Genomic DNA, 24,469 nt, shown 5'->3' with positions numbered 1-24,469 from the left:
CATTCGAACAGCAAAATGAAAAGCAACACAAAATAGGAAACTATCTTTGTGACTGTGAGAAAGGGAGATACTTCTTAAATAAGAACCCAAAAGCATAAAGCATATGGTAAAATTGGATAGATTTGGTGTTATGGGCTGAATTGTGTCCCCTCCCCCCTCAATTCTTATGTTGAAGTCCTAACCCCCAGTACCTCAGAATGTGACAGTATTTGGAAATAGGGTTTTTAAAGAGGTCATTAGGATGTGCCCTAATCCAAAGTGAATGGTATTCTTATAAGAGGATATTAGGACACAGACCACACAGACAGAGGGGTGACCATGTGAGGACACAGCAAGAAGGTGGCCATCTGTAAGCCAAGGGGAGAGGCCTCTGAAGAAACTAAACCTGCCAACACCTTGATCTTGGACTTCTAGCCTCCAGAACTGCGAGAAAATAAATTCTGTTTTTTTTTTTTTTTTTTTTTTTTTTTGTGAGGAGATCAGCCCTGTGCTAACATCCGCCAATCCTCCTCTTTTTTTGCTGAGGAAGACGGCCCTGGGCTAACATCTGTGCCCATCTTCCTCCACTTTATATGGGACGCCGCCACAGCATGGCTTGCCAAGCAGTGCGTCGGTGCGCGCCCGGGATCCGAACCAGCGAACCCCGGGCCGCCACAGCGGAGCGCGCACACTTAACCGCTTGCGCCACCGGGCCGGCCCCAAATTCTGTTTTTTAAGCCACTCAGTTTGTGGGGTTTTTTTATGGCAGCCCTAGAAAACTAATACATTTGGCTAAATCAAAATTAAGAATTTCTCAGGGTCAGCCCGGTGGCGCAAGTGGTTAAGTGCACACGCTCAGCTGCGGTGGCCGGGGGTTTGCCGGTTCGGATCCCAGGAGCACACCAACGCACCGCTTGGCAAGCCATGTTGTGACGGCGTCCCATATAAAGTGGAGGAAGATGGGCATGGATGTTAGCACAGGGCCAGTCTTCCTCAGCAAAAAAAGAGGAGGATTGGCAGATGTTAGCAAAGAGCTGATCTTCCTCACACACACACACAAAAAATTAAGAATTTCTCTTCAAAATGTGATCTATATCACTATAGATAAAGTGAATAGGCAGATGATGACAGAATAAAAGATATTTAAAACATTAAAACTGTCAAGGGATATGAAATGGCAATTCATAGAAGTTGAAAACCAAATGGCTAAGAAAAACGAAGGAATGCTTAATACCACCACTAATTAGAAAAATGCAAATTAAATGAAATACCACTTTACCCCCACCAGAATAACAAAACTTAGAAACTCAGAAAATTGGTTAATACCAAGTGTTGGCAAGGGAAACAGGAACCCTAATGTACTACTAGTGTGAGTGTCCACTAGACCTACCATTTTGAAGAATGATCAGGTGGCACTTATTTAAACTATGTATATAGACACTCTGTCATCCATCATTCCCACTCCTAGGTAAATATTCCAGAAAAACACTGGCACAGGGGTATATGCAAGAGACATACACTAGGTTGTTCACTGTAGCACTATTTGCAGTAATAGAGAGTTGTAGGCAACCTAGGCGTCCGTCAGCAAGGGAACAGATGAATCAAATATGGATAGAGCATAGTGTGGAATATTATGCATTAATTAAAAGCAAGGAACTAGATGGGCATACAACAACATGGAAAAATCTTGAAACAGAGTTGAGTGAAAAAAATTAAGTAGCAGAATGAGTTCAACAGCATATTACAATGATATAAATTACAAACACATTACATAAAAAATAACATATATTTTACAAAAATACATACATGTATCCAGGAAAATATATCCAGCACAAGAGGAGATATTTATATGAACATGGGAAATAGGAGTAAGGATTAAGGATGAAGCAGAAAAAATAAAATAGGGCAAGAGGAGCTTTGCACAAACTAACACTTACCCTGTGCCATGACCTGAGTTGTGTTAGGAGCTCAACTCTCTGCTCCTAAGTTATATATACACACACATAATAAGGAATCTAAGAAGGATGAAGATCTGAGTTACGAGCAGCTGTGGCAAGCAAAGACTAACAGTTCAATCTCCGTGTAAAAAATTGTTAATGCATAATTTATAAAACTAAAACCAACTCAAATTATTATCAGGGTTTATTACATTATGGGAAGTGAGGGGGGTGGGGTGGAGTAGGTAAACACATATCAAGATTTTTTTCCTGTTCAAGAGGAAAGGTTGGATTTGGTTGATTCTAGGTATGGATAGACAAAGGTGAGTTTAAATATGTGGATTAAAAGTTTTAGGGTAATCATTAGAAATAGACATGAGATGTATAACTTTAACAACTGGAGGAAAAACTGGAATTGAGGGAAAACTCAACGGGTGCTCACAAAAAGGCACAAAAGAAAAGAAAGCATGGTAAATAGAAAACATAAACTACTGATGGTAGAAATAAGTCAAAATGTATCAATAATCACAATGTGAGTGAGCTAAATTCTTCTGTTAAAAGAAAAAGACCCATACTGGGACAAATATAAGGGTTATATTGTTTTTGAGATATCCTAAAATAAATATTCATATCAAACAAAACGGAGGCCCAGGCCAAGGCCAAAAGTATGAATAAGATAAAGTGGAGGGTTTTACAGTGACTAAAAGACACATTCTACCAAGATAATAGTCATGAACCCAATAACAGGGAACTGAACCAATTTAATAGTAAAAACTGCCAGAAATGCAAGGAGATACTGACAAATCCACAACAGTGGTGAGAGACTTTAATATAGGTGTTTCTTAAGTTAACAAACCAAGTAGACACAAAAATAATCTTAGGAAAGATCTGAATAACATAATTGTGCCAATTACTAAGCCATTATTTTTTACTTCCACACCTACCCTTCTCTATTCTGCTTTGGGATGCTGGAGCTGGGGCTCTGAAAACCATGTTTCGCTTTGCCAGCTGGTCTCCTGTTAGACCCCGACAGTGGGGGGTGCTGCTCGAGGGAGACTGCAAAGCTGGAGGAGGAAGGGGCTTGCTTCCTCCTGTCGGCTTGCGATTCCCGCAAACGTCACCGGAGCAACGTTCCTTCACCCCAGCTTCAGCAAGTCCTTCCCCAGCAGCAGCTGAATCCAGTGTGCATTTTCCAAACTTTGTAAACTAGCTTAGTTTTACTCCTCCATAGGTACGAGCACCAGCTGGCCAGTATTCTCTCCTCAGAGATCTGGGTCTCAGCTCCACGAGGCCCGCCTGAGCTCAGAGATACCAGCAGCCGAGTAGCATCTCCTCCTCAGAGGTCTACCTTTCAGCTCTAACTTACAAGTGGCTTCTCCTCCAAGCTTCTACATTTTAATAATTCCAACCTCTTCCCACAAAGAAAACTCCAGGCTCAGATGGCTTCATGGTAAATTCCTCCAAAATTTAAGAAAGGAATAATATCAACCTTCTAGAAACTGTCCCAGAAAACAGAAAGAGTGAACACTTCCAAACTCATTTTATGAGGCAAACATAACCTTGATTGTAAATCCTAACAAGAACATGGTAACAAAGGAAAATAACATACCCACATATTTCCTGAACATAGATGTAAAAATCCTTGACAAAATATCAGCAAGTTAAATCCAGTGATATACACCATGACCAAGTGGGGTTTATCCTGGAAATTCAAGGCTAAAATCAATGTAACTAACCATATTAATAGATAAAAAAGAGAAATCACATTATCATTTCAATAGACGCAGAAAAAGCATCTTAAAAAATTCAATACCCATTCGTAACAGAACTCTCAGCAAACCAGGAATACAAGGAGATTTCTTTAATCTCATAAACGGCATCTACAAAAATATATACATCTAACTTATAATTTTGAAATACTGAACACCTTCCCCCTGAGGTTGGGAATAGCACAAGAATGTCCACTGTCACCACGTCTATTCAACATAGCCAGCAAAATAAAGAAAGAAAAAGGTATAAGATTAAGTGTAGATTGGAAAAGAAGAGATAAAATGCTCATCATTTATAGATGTCATGATCATGAACGTAGATAATCCAAAAGAACTTGCAAATGATTAAAAATAATAAGTGAATTTAGAAAAGTTACTGGATACAAGTTCAATATTTCTATGTACTAGCAACAAACAAGTGGGAATGAAATATAAAAAAGCAATACCATTGACAATAGCATAAAAAAGACCAAATACCTAGGAATAAATCTAATGAAAGATAGTCATGATCTCTCCATTGAAGACTCAAAGCATTGTTGAGAAGAATTCTAAAAGACCTAAAAAATGGTGGGATATATTATTTTAATTAATTAGAAAACTCAATATTGTAAAGATGTTAATTCTCTCCAAATTGGTCTATAGGTTCAATGCAATTCCAATCAAAATTCCAGCAGGATTTTGTGTGGAAATCGACAAGCTGATTCTAAAATTTATATGCAAATACAAAGGCCTTATAATAGCTATAGCGATTTTGAAGAACGACAACATAGCTGGAGAACTTCACTATAAGTTATCAAAACTTGGTGAATTCTACCAAACATTCAAAGAAGACTTAATACCTATCCTTCTCAAACTCTTCCAAAAAATTGAGGAGGGGGGGAAGCTCCCTAACTCATTCTACGAAGCTGACATTACCCTGATACCAAAACCAGACAAGGACAACACAAAAAAAAGAAAATTACAGGCCAATATCACTGATGAACATCGATGCAAAAATCCTCAATAAAATACTAGCAAATCTCATACAACAATACGTTAAAAAGATTATACATCACGATCAAGTGGGATTTATTCCAGGGATGCAGGGATGGTTTAACATTCGCAAATCAATCAACGTAATACACCACATTAATAAAATGAAGAATAAAAATCACATGATCATCTCAATAGATGCAGAGAAAGCATTTGACAAGATACAGCATCCATTTATGATAAAAACTCTGAATAAAATTGGTATAGAAGGAAAGTACCTCAACATAATAAAGACCATATATGAGAAACCCACAGCTAATATCATCCTCAATGGTGAAAAACTGAAAGCCATCCCTCTAAGAACAGGAACCAGACAAGGATGCCCACTGTCACCACTCCTATTTAACATAGTACTGGAAGTCCTAGCCAGAGCAATCAGGCAAGAGAAAGAAATAAAAGGGATCCAAATTGGAAAGGAAGAAGTGAAACTCTCACTATTTGCAGATGACATGATTTGATATATAGAAAACCCTAAAGAATCCACCAGAAAACTTTTAGAAGTAATAAACGAATATGGTAAAGTTGCAGGATACAAAATCAACGTACAAAAATCAGTTGCATTTCTGTACACTAACAACGAAGTAGCAGAAAGAGAAATTAAGAATACCATCCCATTTACGATTGCAACAAAAAGAATAAAATACCTAGGAATAAACTTAACCAAAGAGGTGAAAGATCTGTACACCGAAAACTATAAAACATTTCTGAAAGAAATTGAAGAAGACACAAAGAAATGGAAAGATATTCCGTGCTCTTGGATTGGAAGAATTAACATAGTTAAGATGTCCATACTTCCTAAAGCCATCTATAGATTCAATGCAATCCCTATCAAAGTTCCAACAACATTTTTCACAGAAATAGAACAAAGAATCCTAAAATTTATATGGAACAACAAAAGACCCCGAATAGCTAAAGGAATCCTGAGAAAAAAGAACAAAGCTGGAGGTATCACACTCCCTGATTTCAAAATATACTACAAAGCTGTAGGAACCAAAACAGCATGGTACTGGCACAAAAACAGACACACAGATCAATGGAATAGAATCGAAAGCCCAGAAATAAACCCACACATCTATGGACAGCTAATCTTTGACAAAGGAGCCAAGAACATACAATGGGGAAAAGAAAGTCTCTTCAACAAATGGTGTTGGGAAAACTGGATAGCCATATGCAAAAAAATGAAAGTAGACCCTTACCTTACACCATACACAAAAATTAACTCCAAATGGATTAAAGACTTGAATGTAAGACCTGAAACTGTGAAACTTCTAGAAGAAAACATAGGCAGTACGCTCTTCGACATCGGTCTTAGCAACATCTTCTCAAACACCACGTCTGACCGGGCAAGAGAAACAATAGAAAAAATAAACAAATGGGACTACATCAAACTAAAAAGCTTCTGCACAGCAAAGGAAACCATCAACAAAACGAAAAGACAACCTAACAATTGGGAGAAGATATTTGCAAACCATACTTCTGATAAGGGCTTAATCTCCAAAATATATAAAGAACTCATGCATCTTACCAACAAAAAAACTACCAACCCCATTAAAAAATGGGCAAAGGACCTGAACAGACATTTCTCCAAAGAAGATATACAGATGGCCAACAGACACATGAAAAGATGTTCAAAATCATTAACTATCAGGGAAATGCAAATCAAAACTACAATGAGATATCACCTCACGCCCGTCAGAATGGCTATAATTAACAAGACAGGAAACAACATGTGTTGGAGAGGATGTGGAGAGAAGGGAACTCTCATACACTGCTGGTGGGAGTGCAAACTGGTGCAGCCACTATGGAAAACAGTATGGAGATTCCTCAAAAAATCAAGGATAGAACTACCATATGATCCAGCCATCCCACTGCTGGGTATTTATCCAAAGAACTTGAAAACACCAATTTGTAAAGGTACATGCACCCATGTGTTCATTGCAGCGTTATTCACAATAGCCAAGACTTGGAAGCAACCTAAGTGCCCATCAAGGGACGAATGGATAAAGAAGCTGTGGTATATATACACAATGGAATACTACTCAGCCATAAGAAACGATGAAATCCAGCCATTCGTGACATCATGGATGGACATTGAGGATATAATGAAAAGTGAAATAAGTCAGAGAGAGAAGGTCAAATACCGCATGATTTCCTTCATTAAGTAGTAGATAATAACAACAATAAACAAACACATAGGGACAGAGATTGGATTGGTGGTTACCAGAGGGGAAGGGGGGAGGGAGGAGGGTGAAAGGGATAATTCGGTACATGTGTGTGGTGATGGGTTGTAATTAGTATTTTGGTGGTGAACATGATGTAATCTATGCAGAAATAGAAGTACAATGATGTACACCTGAAATTTTTACGTTATAAACCAATGTTACTGCAATAAACAAAAAATTAAAAAAAAAAAAAAAAACTTGTTATCAAGCTATAGTATTTTAGACACATACACTGTCACCTGCCTTACCACAATGCCTCCCCTACAACTCAGTGGGGAAAAGGATATAGTCTTTTCAACAAATGGTGCCGGGTCAATTAGATATTCATATAAAAAAAGTAAACTTTGACTCTACTTCACATCACACACAAAAATTAATTCTAGACAGATCATAGTCCAAAGTGTAAAAACTAAAAGAATCAAGCTTCTAGAAGAAAATATAGGAAAACATATTCATGGCTTGAGAAAGGCAAAAAATTCTTAAACAGGAAATAAAAAGTACTAACCATCAAAGATTGATGAATTGAACTTCATTAAAATTAAGAACTTCTGTTCATCAAAATTCACCATTAAGAATATGAAAAAGCAGGCCACATACTGGGAAAAGATTTTTTGTAAAATACAGATCTACAAAGGACTTGTATCCAGGATATATAAAGAACTCAAACAAATCAATAAGAATGTAACCCAATTTAAATATAGGCAAAAGACTTGAATAGGTACTTCCAAAAGAAAATATCAAAGTGACCAACAAACATATGAAAAGGTACTCAACATCATTAGTCACTTGAGAAATGCAAATTAAAACCACAATGAGATACCACTACACACCTACAAAAATAAGCAAAATTAAAAAAACTGCCATTACCAAGCATTTGTCAGGATATGGAGTAACTAGAAATCTCTTACATTAATATGGGAATGAAAATTGGTACAACCACATTGGAAAACTATTTTGCAGTATCTACTTAATGCTAAACATACCTTCATATTCTATGACCCAGTGATTCCACTCTTGGGTATATGCCCAATAGAAATGAGTACTTAAGTCCACCAAAAGATTTTAAAAAATGTTCATGGTAGCCTTATCCATAATAGCCCAAACTAGAAATAACCAAATGTCTATCAAGAGTAAAAAGGGTAAATAAATTATGGTATAAATGGAATAAATAAGAGAAGTGAAAAAGAGTAAACTACTCATATATGCAACAACATGAATGAATCTCACAGACATAATGCTGAGTGAAATAAATCAGACACAAAAGAGCACATGCTGTATGATTCCATATGCGAATTTCAAATAAGGCAAAACTCATCTATGGTAAAAGAAGTCAGAATGGTGACTATTCTCGGAGGATGCACTGACTGGGAGGGTACCACACGGGACACTGGAAATGTTCTATATTGTAATATGGGTGGTGGTTAAAGGAGTGTATATGTAAAAATTCAAGCTCTATACAAGATTTCTATATTTTACTCTATGTTAGTCATTCGTCAATTTAAAATAAATGTTAAAAAAAAAGAGACCCGTGTGGTATTGGCCCAGTAACAGATATCTAGATCAGTGAATATATAATATCCAGAAATATATAATCCAGAATATATAATCCAGAAATATACTCATATATAAAGGGATTTTGATTTATAATAAAAGAGTCATTTCTTTCTTTTTCTGCCTCTGAATGTTGCCATCTGGATGTGATTCTCGGCACTATGGTAGCCATCTTGAGACCTCAATGGGAACCAGCCTACAAGGACAAGCGAGCAGGCCAAGGATGGCAGAAAAGAGGATGGAAAGAACCTGAGTCCCTTGAGAACATCAATGCACCCCGGAATTAACCATCTCTGGAAAGCCTTACTTCTGAGTATCTTGTTATTTGAGATTAAAAACAAAAATCTACTTTTAATTAGATTTTAAAAGCATCTTAACTGAGAACTAGTTAGGAAGTCATTGAAATAATTCATGTGAGACCACCACCTCCCCAGGCCCAACAGCTTAAGTACAGCAGCTTCCCAGGGAACCACCGACTTTCAAAATAAACTCTCAGAAGCTTATTCCCACCATGGGGGCCAGAGTCTCTGGAACAAGGGGTGTCACTCACCTGTCCGGTCAACATCCTTTTTCATGGGCAGTACAGTATAATCCGGTTGCTCCTCTGAGGCCTCAAACATCCAAGACTTGGGCTGCAGCATGGTTTTCCGGGGACTCCCCCTGCCTCCAACCCAGTCCCCTGACCCATCTCGGAGCTGAACCTGCTGTAGGTACGGGATCCGGAAAATCTTGTTTTGGTCCAGGCTTAACTTCTTCAGTCTTCAATTAAGGAAAGTGAATACAGAATCACAGCAGTAATGACATCTCACGGACATTTACCAAGCAACTTTAGGGAAAGAACATGGAGTCATGCTTGAACACTTACTCCTCTTGTGTGACCTTGAACCAGTGACTTACTCTCTCTGGTCCTCAATATCCCTATCTGTAAAATGAGGATAATATTTATCAACCGTTCAAGGTTGCTGTGAAGATTAAATGAGAAAATGTAAATGGCCTGGCACAAAGTAGTGGTCAGTAAATGGTAGCTGAATCCAAAGTAAATTTCCTAGGGATCTAAAGTTTAACCATTTAAATGCCAGCATTTTCATTACTTCAACCAAAGAGGTAGAACTCAGCAGTTAAACTTATCTTCTGATTCTGATTCTTTTTCTTCCTGTCTCCTCTCTTAGTGTCAGGATCCTGTGCCCAGTAATATCTCTTCCTACTCTCCCTTCTCTTTGCCACTTCTAATCCAGTTATATGACCAGAAATGTCCTTACTGATGCCCCACTTGCATGGCTGAGCTCAAGCTCAGAGGGGAGAAATGACCTACCCACGGCCACACAGCAGAGATAAGTGGTGGAGCTGGGATTTAAACCGAGGCCTTTTGGCTTCTAGAGCAGCAGTCAGGGTGTGAGCAAGACTGGGAGTTACAGAGGGCCCTGCAGAGAGAGGCTGTGGCCTTACCTCCGGAGCCCAGCCAGGCTGGCAAAGCAGTTGGGGCTGGAGAGTTCATTGTCATCCAGCATCAGTGTCTCCAGCGCTGGGAACCTCAGGATATACCTCTTTCTTGTCAGTGATGTTACAGATGCCTCCCTGTGAATGCAAAGATCTTGGATAATGAGCAAGGACAGGAGACAGATCCACTCTCCCAGGAAGAAATGAAGGATAGGGAATCGATCAAGAGGCCTAACCAGCTTGGGAACTTCTCTAGTGCCCAAGAGAGGTCCCTGCAGAGAGGGACCAGAAAGTGTAACTCCCTCCCCAACTGACCCCTTCCTAGTCTTCTGTATGGAGAAAGGTTGTACACATTTGCTGATGGACTCAGTGAGACCAGGTTGGAGCAGGATGGGGGGGGAACAAGCAGAGCTCATGGGAAATACCAGAGTGAACGAGGCATGACCAAGTTGGGGGAAAACACTCTGCAGGGAGAACACTGCATAATTTTGGGTCAGGGCAGATTCCTGGGTATGTTGCGTCACCCCAAGGATTGGTAACCCTGAGAGCACCCAAAGACAACTCCCTTGGCATGGAGCACAGCTTTGCCACTGAGTGGGCTAAGGCAGGCTGGCCACAGGGAGGCCCTCCTCTAAAGCGACTTCATAAGATGCACACATCAGTAAGGAGATGAGAAGTCTCTTTTTAAACTCAAACTCTCTGCAGACTCCCAGAAACACCCAAGAGTAGAATTTAACAGGTTGAGGTCCTGAATCACACAGGTGGGGCAGGAAGGAAGTGGTGGCATTTTAGATACATTAATGTGACCTCATTTGTATCCCCAGGTAGATGATGCCTAGGTAAGTCTTCTTAAGTACACAAAGGCAGATGACTCAAATCATGTTTTTATTCCTCCCACCAATTCTATCCCTTCCATATACCCAAATAAATACATGGACATCCAGTCACAAATACATATACACACATATAAACCACACACATGCATACATGAGTGTAGGAAGGAACAAGAGGAAGGGAAAGTAACATTTCCTCAGAGCCTACTGCAGTCTTGGCAGTGTGTCAGGTGTTTTATATATACCGTCTCCAAACAGCACTGAGGAGGACAGATGTTATTTCCTTTTCAGATGAGGAAACTCGAATTCAGAGTGAGTTGCCTCAAGTGTCATAGCTAGAAGTGGTAGATCTCAAACTTGACTCGGAACCCTGGACCGTTTCCTGCAGCACGCACATCTCACATCACATCTTCAAGCCCCATGTGGATTAAACGGTGGGGAGATGGAAAGGTAGCTGTTGCCTGGGCCAGAGAGAGCTTGACGAAAGCAGGCAGTGAGTTCAAAAGTCACAAAGGGCTGTAGCAGTACACCTAAAGTCAGGAATATTTCAAAGGTGAATTTAGAGAGGGTATATAGTCATTCATTCACACGCATGAATTTCTTTAACAGACACTTATGGAGCCAGGTAATGGGAATAAAAAGGGAAAAAGAATACATCCCTCCCCTCAAGGTGCTTACAGTCTTGTGAAGGAGGTGGACACACTAGAAGCAGTGGGACAAATGCTGTAAGAGAGGCAGGCGCAAAGCTTGGCGGGAGTCACCTACTCTGGTGGGGAGGACTCAGGGAAGGCAATGTTTAAGCTGAACTATGAAGAATGGAGAGAGAATTTGCTGTGCTCTTAAGCACTGTGAGAGAGGAAGAGGAACAGGGAGAAGAATCACCCCTTTGTGGCTGGAGCTGTAATATATTTAGAAGCTCTGGGCCCAGAGAGACACAGGCAGTTCATCTGTAAAGAAAAATGGGTGAGTGACAGAGAGGAACAGATGTGAAAGCTGAGAGACAGAACCTCTGGGCTGCTCCATAAGGTTCAGGACCCACATTCAATATGTCCCTAAGGCATGACTGTGAGATTCCCAATGTTCTTATAGTAAACTCCTCCTTTTGTGTTACTCTAATACTGACGGACTTCTGTAGATTAGAACCATGACAGTTCCGACTGAAAAAGGCACAGGTCAGATATGGTTTCAGAAAGAGCCCAGGCAGTGTGTGGGGAACAGGCTTGACATCCAAAGACCAGAGACGCTCACCAGAGAAGGAAAGAAGCCTTTAGTTCATGGTATTTGAAGGTCAGAGATGACTCTTTTCCTATTCCTGAAAGGATCAACTTTCATACACTGAATTTTTAATTTCTACCTGAGAGCAATTACAGGAGATTGCACAGAAGCTCTGTTCATCTATAATTAATTGGCTAATCTTTATTTTACTCCAGTGAAATATGAAAAAGCTAAGAAATAAGCCTCCAAAACATTTCTTTTATACCCCATAATGGAGAAGCTGCCACTATCCTGTCTCTTGTGACAAGTTACAGTACTTTGCCTTTTAAAAGTTTCACCTTAATTATAACACACAAAAGATTCATTTTGTCTCTAAAATAGATGCCTTAAAATAGGGGGGCAGTCAACAGGTGGGTGAGGAGGACAAGATGCAAGGCTTCAGAGGAAAGCATCAGGATCCCCCACTGAGCCCTTCCCATGGCAGTTTTGGGAGAAGAGTGCTTTGAAGAGGCAGGAGTCTGTTAGTAGTGGATAAACCAAGGTTTCCAGATGTTCAGAGTGGTGCTATTTTTATTATACCTTCTCTTGGCAAAAGGAATTAATACCATTTAAAATCTGATAGATTTAACTCAATTTTTTTAGAAGCTAAGAGTATGCTCCAGTGGTTAGATTCAGGAATGGGTCCATGTGCCATATTAGAAGCATGGGAATGGGGATCAGGAGCCCTGCGCTCTGGTTCATGCTGTGTGACTTCTAGCTGGTGTCGAGCATCTCTGGGCCTGGTCAGTTCCTCTATCTACACAATGAAAGGGGATTTCTTTACTTTACATTGTAAGACTTGGGATTAGGCTAAAAATATCGCTCAACAGGCTGAACCAAGGGCTGCGGCAAACAAGATGAAATTTAGCAAGCTCTAATGTCTGTTCAAATGTCAGATCAGCTTCTGTGATAAGATACAGAAAACCCACCATGCAAACACAGGATGAGGGCTTAAGAGGAGCTTAACACGTGGCTTAACAGCTTGCTTGTAGAAAAGAGGACTTATGACGTGGCTGCTAAAAAGCTAGTGCTCCTTTAGGTGGCATTATTAGGAACACAGTGATTAGAAAACAGGAGGTAACAATCCTCCTCTGCTCTGTGCCAGTCAAGCCTAAGAGAGTCAACCCATGTGGTCCAAGGGGAAAAGGGAATAGGCCTAATGGGAGAGCCAAGTATCAGATTTCAGTCAAAACAAGTAAGAGAGCAGTCTAAAGATGGAGCAGGTCAAAAATCATTCCTAATTCATCCAGACAGAGATAATAGTGTGATCTATCCAGAGATGGAGATGCAAAAGTTCAGAATAGATGAAGTGTATCGTGAAATGGAAACCAGTGAAGAGAAAGGAGGATGGAGAAGTCCGCAGAGTCAGGTCACGAATAGCCCTGTGATCAATGTTAGTGGAGTTTATCTTGAGAACGCTGGGAAGCTGCTGCAGGACCTTAAGCAGGGTGGTGATAGACTCAGATGTGCATTTTAGAAACATCACTCTGGCTGATGGTAAGAAGGATGGGTTGGGAGGTGAGAAATTGGAGACTGACACCAAACAGAAGGATAACAGAAATGGGCAAGTTTGAGAAAAAGTTAGGAAGCACAATTCACAGCATCAGGTAACTGAATGGATGGGGCGGTGGGGAGGAATTCAGGCTGATGCCCAGGTTTCTAGCCTGGACGACTGCACAGTAGATGCACAGCAGTGCCCGTCACTGAGGCCAGGGACGTGGGCGTGTGTGTGATGAGTTCGGTATGATGAGTCAGATATATGGGCTTATAGCTCAGAAGACAGAAGTGAGGTAGAGAAACACCTAAGACTTGGGAAGGGATGAGACCACTGAGAAAGAGTATGAAGATGAAAAAAAACAGTGGTTGCGAGTAAACTGAGGACCACCAGCATTTAAGAGGTTGGAAGAGGAAAAGGAATCTACAGAGCATGTTGAATGTGGGCAGATGAGTGGGAAGAAAACGACAATACTACTTGTCTAGAGCCTCACAGATTTCAAAGCACAATGATTTCAACTGATCCTCTGATGTAAGTAGGAGTACATTTTATTCTCCCCACCTTATATGCAAGGAAATAGAAGTGCAGAGTGGTGGCAACTTGCCTTACTTTATGTAATAACACTTTCTACCAAAAACAACTAGAATGACGAATAAAATATAAAAAGAGAAAAGATCCATCATTTAAAAACGTGTCAGAGATGTGAAAACAGTAAGGAAGTAGTATGCCAAAATCTAAAAATCCAGAGACAGAAACTGAGCACAGGAAGCCACTTTTGCCATGAGGACACTTGCTGATCTTGTTGAAACGGAAGGTGGAGCATGTAATTGAAGACCCCCTACATGAATCTGGGATCCTAAAGAGGTACATCCTCAGGAGAGAGTGAACCAGAACTAAACCCATTCCCCTCAACCCGCAGCCAGGGGAAAACTGGCCTGGAGTGAACAGAGATGGGGAGGGGGCAGGGCAGACTGGTCCTCTTGCAAAACTGTAGCCCAAATTTCTATCATCATAAAATATCCAGCTAGTTTAGTTCAGTTTAAAATGGTTCCATACTGAGTGCCCCTAGGCACCTAGCCAAAATAAATGGAAAGGTTTATGGTATTGCAGACTAAATAACGTGGGCCAGCTCTCCCCTAAGTAAAAACTAGAAAATCCAGACAAAATATATACATTTAAAACAATCTTCTTCAAGGCATCTGGGAACTAATAAGCTATGAAAAATCAGGGGGCCAAGATTTAGAAGAAGAAGGAAACCAAAAGGGGTTCATGCAATATTTGGGGCCACTTTCCCCTAGGGCTATCTGCTGACTCCAGAAGTGGCTGAAAGGCTGAGAGAAGATAAGCAGAGATTCTGACAACTTGCTACTCTAGGAGTTCAGGCTGTGCCACAGAAGGGGAGCCCTGATAAACTGCCCGTGCTTTACGTTAGGGCATTGAAGGACTAAATCCTAGGAGGAAGCGTGAACCAGAAATAGTGTGGTCCTTGCAGAGAGTAAAGGCTAGCTTCAAACAATTTTGATTTCTATAATTGAATTAAGATGATTTGGAGTTATTAGTGATCTATACAATCAAAAAACCCTAGATCTGATGAGGAAAAAAATGATCTGAGCTGCCAAAAGGGAGAGTCATGGCCTCTCATCCAGTTTCCTGACTACTTACATTTAAATTAAAACTAATTAAACTTAAATAAAACTAAAAATTCAGTTCCTCAGTCACAGTAACCACATTTCAAGTGCTCAATATGACTAGTGGCTACCAGACTGGACATGCAGATACAGAACATTTCCAACACTGTAGAAAGCTCTGTTGAACAGTGCTACACTTGGCCTTTCTAGAGGATTACCAGACAATATTAGACAAGGATTACTAGACAATATCTGCAAGTTGGTGCTAATGTCTGGAGATATGAAAGGCACGGCAGGGGCTGGCCCAGTGGTGCAAGTGATTGGGTGCGTGCACTCCGCTGTGGCGGCCCAGGGTTCCGGCCCGGTTCAGATCCCGGGCGTGCACTGACGCACTGCTTGTCGAGCTGTGCTGTGGCGGCGTCCCATATAAAGTAGAGGACGATGGGCACAGATGTTAGCTCAGGGCCAATATTCCTCAGAAAAAAGAGGAGGATTGGCATCTGATGTTAGCTCAGGGCTGATCTTCCTCAAAAAAAAAAAAAAAAGAAAGAAAGGCATGGTGGTCCATCACTCAAAGTCGGGGATTATGAAGGTCAGATGGGAGAATGGAAATTTAGCCTGTGAATGGACCCAGTCAAGTCATATACCCACTTTGTGGTTATCTCCTCAGTTCCTGAATGTGTAATTAGAACAGACATACTAAGCAACTGACAGAATAACCACATTTGTTTACTGACCAACAAAGTGAGGGCTATTATAGTAGGAAGGGCAAAATTGAAGCCCTAGGAATTTTGCTTCTAGAACAGTAAAGCAAAAATAATTCTGCATCCCTGAGGTAACTGCAGAGATTACTGCCGTCACTAAGGACTAAAAAGGTAGAAGGATGAGTCCTACGACATTCCTGTTTAACTTGTTCACCTGGCTTGCGCAGAATACAGGTCTTGAAGAATGATTTTAGATTACTGTAAGCTTAATCAAGTGGTGACTCCAATTTCAGCTGCTGTTCCATATGTGGACTCTTCTTACTGTAGCCAATTAACACAGCCCCTGGCACTTGTGATAAAGTTAACGACCTGTCAAATGTTTTTCTCTTTATCAATGAATGAGAATTACCAGAAGCAGTCTACTTTTGCCTGACAGGGACAACAGTGCACCTTTGTCTGCTTCTCTCAGGGCTACATCAACTCTTTAGCCCTACCACAATCTATTACACAGGTATCTTGATTATTTCGGTACTCCATAGAACATCATGTTGACTGGGCCTGATGGGCAGGAAGTTGCAAACACTCTAGATGCCTTAGTAAGACATGTGTGTGCCACAGCATGGAGGTAAACCCCACAAAAATTCAAGGAACTGCCACTTTGATTAATTTTCTTGATGTGTAGCACGCTGGAATATACCTCCAACGTGAAAGACATAATGCTTCACTTTGTACCACCTGTTACTAAGAAAAAGGGACAAAGCTGTGCTGACCTTTTTGGAGGTTGGAAGCTACACATAAAGCATTTGTGCTGTTCTGATCTATTTACTGAATATCCCATAAGGCTGCCAGTTTTGTGTGGGGCCCAGAGCAAGACAAGCCTCTGCAACAGGTCCATCTGCAGTGCAAGCTGCTCTCTGGGCATTATGTCATTGGGCACGTGACTCAGCAGGTCCAACTCTGCTCTAAATGTCTAAGGCAAACAGGCGGGCTATATAGATTGCGTTCCCATTCATTCTGGCTTTCAAGGACAGTCTGAGTTTTCACCTATTATCTCAAAGTAATTAATAGTGTTCCTTTTCCCTCTCAACTATGTCCTGGCTTGGATGATAAATTACAAAGTCACTTTATGAATAGAGCCTTTTGTAGGCACCAATTACAGAATCATTTTTGAGCAAAGTTAAGCTCTATTCTGCAGATAAATATTCTCCTTTTGACAGTTGCTGGCTTACTATTGCATGACGGTAGAGACTGAATACCTGACCATGGACACTAGGTGACCATGCGACCTAGCTGCTCATCATGAACTGAACATGCAGCAGAACTCTCTCATCAAGTGAAAGCAACATTGGAGATCAGGTTCACGTGAATCTGGAAAAGGTGATGAATGAACATCCCTTAGAGTCCTATGATGCCTGCTCCTGCTGTAATGCTTCCTCTCCATCAGCCCACAACTAAGGTCCAGAGATCAGCTGATTTAGGAGAAACATCTCCAGCTGGGTTTACCAATGATTTCACAGGATATGCTAATACTAACCAAAAACAGATTGTTGCAGTGTTATAACTCCATACAGAGGTGGCTCTGAAAGGCAGGGGAAGAGAAATCCTCCCTACAGGTAAAACTTAGAGCAATAGATCTGATTCTCCATTTTGCTTGGTTGGCAAGATAGCCAGAAGTACAAGTCTAGGCTGATTCATGGGCAATGGTTAAAAGTTTAGCTGACAAGTCAAAGCTTGGAAAATATAATGTAAAACTGCTGACAGGGAGGGTCTGAGGGGAAATTACGTGAATGGACCTCTCAGAATGGATAGAGAGTGTGAGGGTTATTTGTGTCCCATGTGAATGCTCCCAAAGACTATCCACCGCAGAGGAGACTCTCAGTGATCAAGTGGACAAGGTGGCCTAGTCCATGAATGTCAGCTGGATACCCTGTGCCTGCAAAATGGCCTTGACAGCAGGGAAGGAGGCTACACACTTCCCCTCACCAAAGCAGATCTGGCTACCACCCCTGAGCACCCAACCTGCCAATAGCAGAGGCCAATGCTGAGTCCCTAGCATGGCACCATTTCTGGGAGGATTAGCCAGACATCTAGTAGGAGGATAACTAGAGTGGACATCTTCCTTCACAAAAGGAGCAGTGATATTTTCCTTACCGGAATAAACACGCATTTTAGATATGGATTTTCATTTCCTGACCACAATGTTCTGAAAGCATCACCATCTGTGAACTTATAGAATGTCTTATTCATTATCCAGGTAACTTACATAACATTGTTTCTAACCATGGAACATGTTTCATGGCAAAGTGCAATATTGTGCTCAGAGACATGGAGTTTACTTTTTTACCACGTATTCCATCACGCAGAAGTAGTTGATCTAATAGAATGGCAAAATAGTCTTCTGATGACTTATTTATTGCACTAGCTAGGAGACAACCCCCTGTGAAGTTGGGTGCTGACTTATAGGATGGAGTATCACATAAACCAGCAACCAATACTGATGCTGTTTTTCTCACAACCAGAACATAAGGGTCTAGGAATTAATGAATGAAAATGAGAGTGGCTCCTGTTACAGTTATACCTAACAATCCACTTGCAGCATTTTTGCTTCTCATTCCTGCAACTCTGAGCTCTTCTGAGTTACAAGCCTTAGTTTCCTAGGGAGGAATACTTTTACAGAGGACACAAGAACACTTCCACTTAACTGGAAGTTGAGTTTACTATTGGCCACAGGGGTTCCTCCTTCTACTGAACCAACAGGCAGGCAAACGCAGGTTTACTATATTGGTTGGATGATTGATACTGTTTATCAAAAGTAGATATGATTGCTGTTATGCCTGAGGGCAAAAAGGAGTATGTCTGGAATCCAGAGAATTATCTGGTGTTCCTCTTAAAAGTGTCATGTCCATTAGTCAAAGTTAATGGAATTTTTGCAAGATGAAAAGAGTTCTGGAGAGGGAAGGTGGTGATGGTTGCACAACAATGTGAATGTACTTAATGCCACTGAACTGTACACTTAAAAATGGTTAAGATGGGAAGGCACCTGATAAGGCAAGGAGGAGGGTCTGAGCTGGGCCTTGGAATATGTACAGATTCTACATAAGAAGAGAATGTAATGTCATAAGCATGGTCTCTGGAGTCAGGTGGACTTGGTACAAATTCTGGCTCTGCCACTTACCAGCTTTGTAACTTTAGGCAAGTTATTTAACCTATCTGTGCCTTAATTTACTCGTCTATAAAATGGAGATAATAATAGGACACCTACCTCACAGGGTTGTTGTGAGGATTAGATGACTTAATGTATGTTAAGTGCTGAGAACAGTGTCTGGGACATAGTACGCACCACACATGTGTTTTTATTATTAAGAGAGGAAGGACCAGTACATTAGGGCCAGAGGCACGGCCTCAGCAAATGTGCAGAACGGAATATGCAAAGTCTATTAGAGGGTTTGTGGAGGGGAATAGTCTGCCAAGAACAACATCTACAATTTACCAATGACCAATCAGAGGCAGGGAGAGTGACTTGCCAGCACCTGTGTCTCTCCTATTAGCAACCATCTGAGGCCTCCCGATCCTTCGGGGCCCTGCTCTCCTGGTTGCTTTCTCTGGGAGCTATAGTAGGTGGCATTCGCCCTGCTTTGAGCACTCACAGCCTGTCTTTACAGCATTTCGAGCTGCCTCGGACTATTTCCTTGTATACTTGTACCCAGACAAAGGCTCACAAGGGAACACATGGGACAGAATCTGTGATGTAGAACTTACTGCTCTGTGACAGCCAAATTGGGTGGCAGGGAGGTGAGCCCATTGCCTGTGAGGAGCAGGACCCGGAGGTGTGGCAGAATCCCCAGATCACAAATGGCCTCCGCAGTCAGGCTGTTGAAGGAAAGGTCCAGGAACTATGGTGCAAAGATAAAAGATGGGGCACTTTGCATGACAATGATGCTCATACATGAGGTAGACGCTAGCTACTTTTTTTAATCTTCCAGGGGGCCCCATCACCCACAGGCTAAAACCCTCCTGACTCTGCATTAACATTCAGAGTCTACTGGAGTCAGTTCCCAACCTATCTGTCAGCCTTAGCTCCCACTACAGACCTTTGTTTATCCTCCCTGTTCATTGTCCCGCCCCACCTAGAGACCTCTGCTTGAGCTTTTCACTCAACCAGGAATGCCCTTTCTCCATGTAGCCGAATCCAAGCCCCAAAAGGCCAGCTCAAAAGCTGCCTCTTTATAAAACCTTTCCTAATTCCCCAGCCAGGTGCAATCTCTCCTTCCTCTGACTTGGAGTGCTTTATCTAGACTGCTCTGGGGGTACTTCTCACAGCCGGCCAGGTATCTGCAATAGGTGGATACATGCCTGAGGAATAGGGATATTGGTACATGGACGTGCCTGGCAGAGTCCTAGCACACAGTGGTGGACTAGCCCATAAACTCTCTGAGGTCAAGGGCCATGCCACTCTATCACTGTATCCTTATAACCTAGCATAGGACCTGGCACATAGTAGGTGCACATTAAAAAAAATCAGCTGAAATAAACTGGCTTATGAGGACAATGACCTAAACTGTCACCTCATCATCAACCACCTTCTAACCAGCCACCTAGATTCATGAGATAGTTGACTGGGATCGGAGGGACAGTCAGGAAACTGATTTTCTCTCTGCAAAGACAAAGGCAACTGAGATAAATAACAGCCCAGTCTTATTCTCTCTCTTCTAAGCCTCTTCAGACACTTACTTTAGCTCTTATGTACAAGTCTGCTCCCTTCCCCCCACCCACACACCCAGTGAACCCCCTCAATGGGGCCAGTTTCAGCATCTTACCCGGCTGGTGCAAGAGCAAGGTCTTTAGCCACTTTAGTGTTACACAGGCAGTAAGACATATACACAACTGACTGCAGGTCACTTCCAGAGGGGGACTGGGTTTGGTCTGACCCCACTGTAGTCATCAATTGATGGGCTCTGTAGACCTAACTCTAAGTCTTGGCTAATTGTGTGATCTTGGGCAAATTACTTAACCTGAGCTTCCTTGTCTATAAAGTGGAAATAATAATGGGTTCTTATGAAGAATTACATAGGTAAAGCTTGAAGCATGGAGTCTGGTACAGAGTAAATGTTTAATCAATGTTGGCTGTCATCATCATCAGCATCCTTCATTCAATGCCCCTATACTGCAGGCTCACTTTGGACCAGTCCCTGCCCTCTGCAAGCTCACAGCCTAGTTGGGCAGCTAGATACAAATAGGTGTCTATTAAGTAGCAATGCTGCTGGGACAGATGTCTGAGCACAGACCAATGGGGGCACAGAGGAAGGAATGGTCAGCTCTACCAGAGGGTCCGGATGGGCTTCACTGAGCAGGTGACACTTGAGCTGTCCTCAAAGAGTAGTTGGTATTCATGAAATTGTTAAGGGCAAAAAGACGTGCAGTGTAGCAAGTAGCATGCATAGAAGCCAGGAGGCAGGAGGCAGTCTTGCTTGTTCTGCCAACTGAAGCTCATTTGCATATGACTAGGGTCCATGGTATAAGAGAGGGCTTGATAATACTGGACAGGCCATGAAAGGTGCCAAGCACCAAAGGAGTGCCGAGTTCATGCCACCATTAGCAAATTCCAGGTTTTGAGAGTTCACACAAAGGGGCAATACCACTTGGCAGGGGCAAAGAGAGAAGCCTTCAAGGAGGAAGACCTGGAAAGCTGGCTCGGATAACCACAGGTAAAGGTAGGGAAAATTCTCTCCCTCATACCCATATGCAGGCAGTCAACATGACCTATGGATTCTACCTCCTTAATGTCGCAAATTGTTCCCTCCAACCCATTCTTCATACAGCAGCCATAGTGGTTTTTCTAAAACACAGTTCTGACCCTATTACTCCTCAGCTCCAAATCCTTCAAAGGATCCCTATTATCCATAGGATAAGGTTCGAACTCCTTAGCAAGGCTTCCAAGGCTCTCCACGGCCTTTCTTTCATTACCTCTCCAGGCTCATCTATCACCACACTCTATCGTGTCTCACTCTCCATCCCAACCACACTGAGCTGTTTCATCAGTGTTCTAGCTCGGCAGTTGGCAAAGCAAGGCCTGCAAGCCAAATCCAGCCTGCTGCCTGCTTTGTATGGCCCATGAGCTAAGAATGATTTTTACACTTTTAAGTGGTTGAAAAAAAATCAAAAGAAGAATAACACTGTGTGGAAATTATGTGAAATTCAAATTTCAGCATCATAAAGTTTTATTGGAACACAGCCATGATCATTTGTTTACATATTGTCTATGGCTGCTTTCCTTCTACTGTAGCAGAGCTCACTAGTTATGACAGTTCTAACTAGTTAAGACCATATGGACCACAAAGCCTAAAATATTTATTGTCTGGCCTCTTACAGAAAAAGTTTGCTGACCCTTGTTCTAGCTACTTTGGCCATTTAATGTTGGGTCCAAATATGCTTAGAATGAAGGGCAGCTCAAAGAAATGAACAGTCTTAGAATTACACGTCACAGAATTTCACAGCTGGCCCGGAATTTACAGAGCGGGAAACTTACATCCCAGAGAGGGTAAGTTATTTGGCCAAGGAGGTATGCTAAAGTAGCCGCAGGACCAAGCCTGGAAACAAGGTCTCCTGACTCTCAGGGCAGGGCTCCAGCTGACCCTCTTGCAGACTTGTATGCAGAGAATCAAATCACGACAAAGTTAACTTGTTCTAAATTGACTCCTGAAGAATTCTACTCTGGGTGGCAGCCTTTCTGGCAAACAAGGACAGAAGATTCCTAACCTGGCTCTTGCATCTGCTGAGTCACATCAAGTTTTATTACACGTCCAAGTATTCATTACTGTGAGCTGCAAATTCAGGATATTTGACAGGTTTATCCTTTTTCTTAGAGAGCCCTTGCAAATCACAGAGAGATGAAAACAAATGATTGGCCAGGAGATTTCCTCCTCTCATTTATATTCTGCATCCTGACTTTGGTCTGCTCTCTTACGTAAATAAATTCCCTTGGGTAAGGCTGGGTCTGCTGGACAAATAATCTTCATCAGAAGCTATCAAACTATGAAGGCGGGGCCTCCAAAAAGCCAATAATGATCAACCAGTAGGGCCAAGCTAGTCAGCTGTGGGGTCAGAGCCTGCAGTGATGTCCCCTCACCACTGCCCAGCGGCACTTGATCTAGGAGTTTGAAATGCTAGGAGTGAGGAAGGCAAGATGTCTGGCACAATGCATGACACACAGGAGCTCAATAACTACTCTTTAAAAAGTAAAATAACAAATAAATGGAAGCTCATAAGAAGGTTCCAGGCCTGCAGGTCAAGGAAATTGTTCCCTGTATCTCCAGAACATCTGGAATCTGTTTCCCACTGTCTATACTAAAATGTAACATAAAATGCTTTTTTCAATGTAGCACAAAATTGCTTCACTTGTTGTAAACTTACTCTCTCTCTGTTTTATTGAACTTTCAAGAGCTTGCTTCCTGGACAAATCTAAGGACCACTCCTGTTCCAAATCATAGTAAATCACTGTTATCCCCAATATGACTTGAAGCCAAGGAGAGAAGGTACCATTAGATTCAGTACAGCATGCTTAAGAATGCAAGGACATATAATCCATTTTAGGAAGACTGCCAGCCGAAGCAGTTAAAACTTTTTAAAACTTTCGCATATGAAGGGTATTAACTCTCCGAAAAATTCACTCCTGTGGAAAGTCTCTCTCTCTCTGGCAAATCAGGTAAAGTGAGGCTTTTGTGAAGAATGGCTGACTCTTGATGTTTGCGGACTAAATAATTTACGTTACCAACTCTTTAGGATCAACCTCAAGGCTCACGACACGCAGGCATCTTCCTGAGGTGTGAATCTGAAATGCTTCTACTATAGGGCCAACGTGTGGAGGAGAGTCCATTATTCAGTGAGAGAGCCCGGCCAGGTGCCCGGCCCCACACCTTGCTCCAGCTCTGCTGTTCCCTGCTCTCCACGTATGCAGTGACTCTCAGGTAGTGACAAGAGCTTTGTTTTTTTTGTGAAAAGTGGCTCTAAAGTTTTCATGAAAGTTGAAGAGGTGATTAACTTGAAGTATGAAAACATACACAGAAAATGCATGACTGTGGGAAATTTAACTAAGAGAAAGACAAGAATGCAAACAAATTTTTCTATATTTTCAAATCCGGGGTTTGGAGAACAGCTGTGGATGTACAAATGTCAAGAGTCTGCTGTAGAACTCACAGGAGCCCTATTTTATTTCAGTCAACCCTGGGCCTATGCACTAGGCCTGTCGCCTGCCTTATCCAAGCCCACTGGCACCAATCTGGCTCACTCAGACCAGGATGGGTCTCTGGAATCACTCCCTAATGCCTCTAGTTCAGCTGGTCCAATTTGCTATGCCTAGCACTTAACCTCCATGGTTCCTCAACCCCCACTGGATCCAGATCTCCCCTCAAACTCTCCTTCCCATAAGACTCTCTTTAGCTCATTTTTCTGCACAGATGCCTTTGGACATGACCTTTGGCATTTATTTTCCAGGACAATGCACCATGGCCATAGGCATAATATATTCTCGTCTATTTGCCACTGCTGCCACCACCACACCACCACCAACCCCACTACCCTCATCACCACCACCAACCCCACCAGCCTCCCGAGAGGATTGCCCCGAAGCAA

General features: G+C 41.9%; 1 protein-coding gene across 1 annotated transcript in view; it reads right to left on the bottom strand.

Annotated features, from left to right (window-relative positions):
- The window catches only part of XRRA1 (X-ray radiation resistance associated 1), a 63,917-nt gene that overhangs the window by 21,905 nt on the left and 17,543 nt on the right, over positions 1–24,469 (bottom strand). Inside the window, 3 exon segments of the mRNA XM_058545606.1 lie at positions 9,041–9,249; positions 9,937–10,065; positions 19,601–19,734. Coding sequence (XP_058401589.1) covers positions 9,041–9,249; positions 9,937–10,065; positions 19,601–19,734 — 472 coding nt within the window.

This window comes from Diceros bicornis, chromosome 7 (genome assembly GCF_020826845.1).
Source record: "Diceros bicornis minor isolate mBicDic1 chromosome 7, mDicBic1.mat.cur, whole genome shotgun sequence".
NCBI classification, from domain to species: domain Eukaryota; kingdom Metazoa; phylum Chordata; class Mammalia; order Perissodactyla; family Rhinocerotidae; genus Diceros; species Diceros bicornis.
The sequence above is the reverse complement of the archived record's forward strand: the minus strand, read 5'-3'. Positions and strand labels throughout refer to the sequence as shown.